The sequence below is a fragment of the Sinocyclocheilus rhinocerous genome, unplaced genomic scaffold, assembly GCF_001515625.1.
Source record: "Sinocyclocheilus rhinocerous isolate Xijiao unplaced genomic scaffold, SAMN03320098_v1.1 scaffold1015, whole genome shotgun sequence".
In the NCBI taxonomy this organism is placed as follows: Eukaryota; Metazoa; Chordata; class Actinopteri; order Cypriniformes; family Cyprinidae; genus Sinocyclocheilus; species Sinocyclocheilus rhinocerous.
Genome location: NW_015644379.1, coordinates 420,440 through 426,418, shown reverse-complemented (window position 1 = coordinate 426,418; position 5,979 = coordinate 420,440). Strand labels below are relative to the sequence as shown.

Here is a 5,979-nt window from a genome sequence, read left to right as displayed (position 1 = left end):
ACTTAAGTTATAGTAGCTGAAAAGTATTTAAAGCAGGGGTGCCCAAACTCGGTCGTGGAGGGCCGGTGTCCTGCAGAGTTAAGTTCCAACCCTGATTAAACAATCCTGTCTGTAATTATCAAGTGCTCCTTCAGATCCTAATTAGTTGGTTCAGTTGTGTTTGATCAGGACCAGGTTGGGCACCCCTGTTGTAGATTAATAGTGTGGGCTAAGTGAGGGCTGCCCGTGCAGGGCCAGCACTAAGGGGCCAACGTTTTGCCAATGAGCCTAATCTCAGAGGCCCTGCGCTGGCAGCCCGCTGGGGGCCCTTAGGCTAGCCCTAAGTGGGCCCGTAAAGGACCGGTGCAGGCTTTTTTGGAAGGCTTTTGCAGGCTTTGTAGGAAGGTTTAACTTGATGGCTATCTGAGGCCAGCTGTGTTTAATTTGCATTTTTGGTCTACGAGCCTTTCATAAGACCTTTAGAATATAGATATCCGAGGATAGCCGTATTCTAGCTCTGCAGTTACTCTCCTTACTTGGGTTTAAGTAGCAATCTCTTTAGCCGCTTTTCCACTGTTGGGCCAGTGCGAGCCAGTGCTTTAAACGGGCCGGGCGGGGATAATAGCCTCGGACCTGTAGCACCGAGGCCAAAATCACGATGCGTTTCCACCGTCGGGCCAGAAGCTCTGCTGCGCTTCACTAAATCCTGCCATTTACATGCCTCTCAGGAACAACGTCACACAACCCCATCATTTCACCAACAAAGAGAAGTTATCAGAAAACTAATAAAAAATAAGTCACTGGAACTAGCGCGATCACAAAACTAACATGATAAAAGCGGCCATTTTTTTGCATGCTTTGTTAAAGATTTAAATCCAAAAGCATCAATGTTTTACAATAATAAGTGATACATTGATCATAATGAATTCATTTATCAGGATTGAAAATTAGTCACACAGAAATAAAGCGGTATGAACATAGCCTACCTACTCAGTCGAGTCTGTTTCTGTTTGTTTGTAGTCACAGTATATACATCACATTTAGAAAGAATGAACATTTCTATATTTTTATAAAAGCTCCCGAACAAAAAGCATTATTATATTTTTATGACATACGCGGAGCTAAACTTTCGAGACGAGACTTATGACAGATAAAATATGTAACTAAATAAATACACGATTGTGATAGAGAGTAAGAAGCTGACGTCTGATTTCTTCAAGCGGTCGTATTTACCATGTTTACTAAGGTAACGTTAATGGCTAGCGTGCATAGTCTTTTGACAGAGGGAGCTCACAGACAGTAAATCTGAGTTACACGGAGTATATGAAATTTATGAAATATGCGGATGCAAAAGTCCTGTATCAACAAAGACCCATGGAGGAGACCGAACAAATATGAAACCAAATAATTACATGATTATAATCATTTATGATTTGTCTTCGGTGTTCTTAAAGTGGTCTCTGGTATTTTCATAATCGTAACGTGTTTTTATTATAGCGATTGTTAGCATATGTAGCCTTTAGCATCACGTTTAATACATTTCTGCCTCATACGGTGATCAGAATTCTCATCTGGTAATTGTAAGTTAATTCAGTAAGTTATAAGTTAATTCAGACACTCGCTGGTGTCTGAAAGTGAGTTTTGCCATTAAAATTGTTTTAAATGTCTTAAATGTTGATGCTAGCTGATAGCTTGATATGAAAACATGGGAAATGAACAGCGGTGCCGACCGTCTCTAACTCGGATAAACTCCGCCTTTGTTCATGACCACTCCTCTAGTCCCAGCTGGCCCGCTTTGGCCCAAGGTATTCGGCGGGCCGAAAATCCCTGGCCGTTGGCCCAGAGGAAGCCCCGACGAGGCACGATCAAGCCCTGGAAGTGACAGTGGAAACACGACTGGCCCTGGCACGCACTAGCACGCCCGCTTTTGGCCCGACAGTGGAAAAGCGGCTTTTGAGTTCCTATCTACAGGTTTTCTAGTTAGCCTCTTCAGTGATCTTGAGTATCCAGGCTAGTGTTGCTCACATAGCATAGCTATCTGTGGATAGCTGTGTTCTTAACTTGGTTTGGGTGTTCCCCTTTATTTGAAATTGGGTTCCCCATTTCTGCCAGGTTATGTGAGCAGCCCGGGGTGTCAGTGGCTTGGCCCCCTTCTGAGAAAAAGTTAGGTGTATGTCTTTCACTTCCTTGGTGCTCTCTCACCTGGTGGACAGGCATGTGTCTCGGCATGGCATAGTTGGCATTTTGTTCCCCACGAGTTCCCTAGAAGGGGAACGTCTTGAGTTACGCATGTAACCCTTGTCATGCCTTCAGCCTGCCTGTTTCACGTCTCCTTTAAACAACTAAGTTGGTGACATGTTCACCTGCCTAAGACGTCTCAGGCTATGTTGACCAATAGGATTGGAGTTTTTACACGTCCTTCAGACAACGGTCATACTGGCAGCATTCCCCAAAGTGTCACGGCACCCCTGCTCTCGACAGACGGCACCCCGGTTGGGAAACACTGCGCTAGAGGACGCAGTGTCGTTTCCTCTCGGGGAACCATGGTTACATGCATAACCTTAGATGATTTATCTAGATAGACAAATGTTTTTCTTTTATAGAAGCTTTGAGTTTTTTTAGATAAAATATTTAAACTCAAATCAATATATTGTCAGTTTATTTCATTTTTTTATGTGTCTAGAAGTCATGTAATAAGTGATACGATATACAACCAGCTGGTTGTTATAGCAGAATAAACTCCTTCAAAACCCCTCAGCTTCGTAAAAAAATTTTTTTTTCTGTGATAACAACTGGCTAAATGTGCATTGTTCCAAATGTAATGTAATATATTAAGACTGGCAAAGGGTTTTTGTTTCAAGCATAAACCACACTGTATTTATGCATGTGTGTGTGTGTGTTTGTGTTAGTGGGGCAAGAAAAAAAATCTTAATTCAAGATTCTATTAAAAAAAAGTGTTACTATCTTATGCCATTTCTGTTGTGCATTTTTAACTCACCATGGGGCCAGGTGGTCCATGTGGACCAGGTGCTCCAGGGGGCCCAATAATCTGTAAATGTGAGCAAAATGAAACTGAAAATGAAATATATAGGTGTATGAGTGTATACATACATACATATACATACATATATATATATATATATATATATATATATATATATACACACACACACACACACACAGTTGTGCTCATAAGTTTACATATACTGTGTGTCATTTCCTGGATGATCCACGACTGTTTTTATATTTTGTGATAGTTGTTCATGAGTTCCTTGTTGGTCCTGAGCAGTTCAACAGCCTGCTGTTCTTCAGAAAAATCATACAGCTCTTGCACATTCTTTGGTTTTCCAGCATCTTCTGCATATTTGAACCCTTTCCAAAAGTGACTGTATGATTTTGAGATCCATATTTTCACACTGAGGACAACTAAGGGACTCATACACAACTATTACAAAAGGTGAAAAAAATTACTGATGCTCAAGAAGGCAACACAATACATTAAGAGCCGGGGAATGTAAACTTTTGAACAGTATGATGATGTGTAAATTCTTCTCATTTTGTTTGTTGATTTATATATTTATATATTTTAAAAAAATACGTTTTTAAATCCAATTAAATTTTTAACAATATTTCAAGTGTAATTTACGAGATTTGTTGTATTTTGAACCCAATTTTTCTTTGTAAAAGGTAAAAAGTTGACCATACTGATTCATTTAAGGATCAGTTAAGGATTCATTAGTTTGAATATACACTGAACCAAAATCTATCATAACATCTTAGTCGATAATTCAGTATAATTTATTTTTGACAAAACACCCCATGTTTCGGTAGCGACAGCACATTTTCAGTAGTAACAGTAATGCTTTGGTAGCAACCACATCACATTACAGAATTTTAACTCACATACTAAAAGACTACTAAAACATACTAAAATACAAAACAATTGCATAACTGTACTAAAATTTTGTTTATTTCCCCCAAATATCAGGCTTATGTGTTCCCATTTGTCACTACCAAAACAATTATGACATGTTTCGGTAGTGACTGTTTAGGTAGTGACAATGAACCAAAATCTATCATAACATCTTAGTCGATAATTCAGTATAATTTATTTTTGACAAAACACCCCATGTTTCGGTAGCGACAGCACATTTTCAGTAGTAACAGTAATGCTTTGGTAGCAACCACATCACATTACAGAATTTTAACTCACATACTAAAAGACTACTAAAACATACTAAAATACAAAACAATTGCATAACTGTACTAAAATTTTTTTTATTTCCCCCAAATATCAGGCTTATGTGTTCCCATTTGTCACTACCGAAACAATTATGACATGTTTCGGTAGTGACTGTTTAGGTAGTGACAATTTTAGATAATTTTGAACCTAGCTCAAAGATGCTAATCAGCACATGGTTAGCTAGCAACAGTGGTATACATATAAAAACTAAATGTTATGGAATAACTCCCAAAAAAGTGTGCTTAATTGCAGAAAAAATGTGTTCAGTAGTGACGTTCCTTAAAGTCACACACAGATTTTTCAGACGTTTGAACACATTTACCTCAAAATGAGGAGACCTATCTACTCACACCTTGTAGCTATGAGAGGGGGGGACACAGGAATATTTCCTTATCATAAATTTATGGGTTTCGTTAAAATCAGTCTCGGCCAACAGACTAAAACACACTGTTTCGGTAGTGACATTAAAAAATGTCGAACACATTTTTACATAAAGTTTCATAATTTACAAAGAAAATATAAAATAAATATTTTTTTGAACTTCACTTTTTAAAAGAATAAAAAAGATACTTTTAAAAACAACAATGGAAAAAAATACAAAAATTATTTAAATATTTTCATAAGTTGAAATTTAGGTGTTAGAGTTTGGGACAGCCACCTCCCATTTGAAAGTACCCAATAAATTATTATTTTATATATATTAAGCTTACTAATATTTTAAATATTATTGTGGGTTTCAATCGAAAATAGAAGAATCTTAATAAACATCTAAGATTTGAATACTTAAATGCTTTTTAAATGTGTTTTTTGGTTGTGGGACAGCAGTTTGCACCAATTCTGTAAAATGGCCCATCCTCCTGACTACCAGGAAAAAAAAAGTTTTGTGAATTTGGTATTTTTCATGTCATTACATTGTTTAGAACATAAGAACACAATTTAAAAAAAAAATTTTTTTTTAAATTATATTTTATTCATGTGTTATGCTATGTCCTCTGTAGAGTACATCAGGACTTTAAAAAGTCCTGTTTTTAAAAAAAATAAAAAGACATGAATAGACATGAAAAGGCAAAAAAGTGGGATTTTTGTTTTAATCACAAATCAATTTTTTTATTTTTATACTAAACTTTAAATAAAGACGATTCTCAACTATGTTATGAAATATATTTTTAAAGACCATTTTTCTTTATGCAAAATGTGTGTAAAATGGCCATAAACGGGTTTTCCCATTATATATAATGTATCTATAAACTGTATCTAATTTGCATATTAATGTGTTTTTGGGGCAACATAGAATGAAAAAACAAGTGCAATTATGGGAGTAATAATTGGCAAGATTTTCATAATAATATCAAATTTTTCATAGGAATATTGATATATAATTTTTTTCCCTATTCATTTGTTGTGTATCCCAAAATGTGTAATAAACATGCTTTAAGTCCTGGTGTCCTCTACAGTGGATATGAATGAAATCGATGTCCTGTTTCATAACAGAAAGTCATATTTTGATTTGAAACCCCATAACATTTTCCTGAGATGTTGATTTATGACAAACAATTTGAAAATTAGTCAGATTTAAACGATCATTACAAAATATTAGCATATTTCCATAAGGGTGTTAAATGTAATCACTAAATTAACGTCAGCCATAGGAGAGGGAGTGGTCATGGTGAAACATCCAATCATTTGGTATCTCTGAAAAGCTAGACTTAAAACTGTGGCATGTATAGTCTCAGAGAAATTCACTAAAATAGAATGTC

General features: G+C 36.3%; 1 protein-coding gene across 1 annotated transcript in view; it reads right to left on the bottom strand.

The window, feature by feature from the left end:
* col25a1 (collagen type XXV alpha 1 chain) overlaps positions 1-5,979 on the bottom strand; it is a 345,048-nt gene that overhangs the window by 32,176 nt on the left and 306,893 nt on the right. Inside the window, exon 25 of the mRNA XM_016575979.1 lies at positions 2,978-3,028. Within this exon, the coding sequence (XP_016431465.1) occupies positions 2,978-3,028 (51 nt within the window). The remainder of the gene's footprint in view (positions 1-2,977; positions 3,029-5,979) is intronic.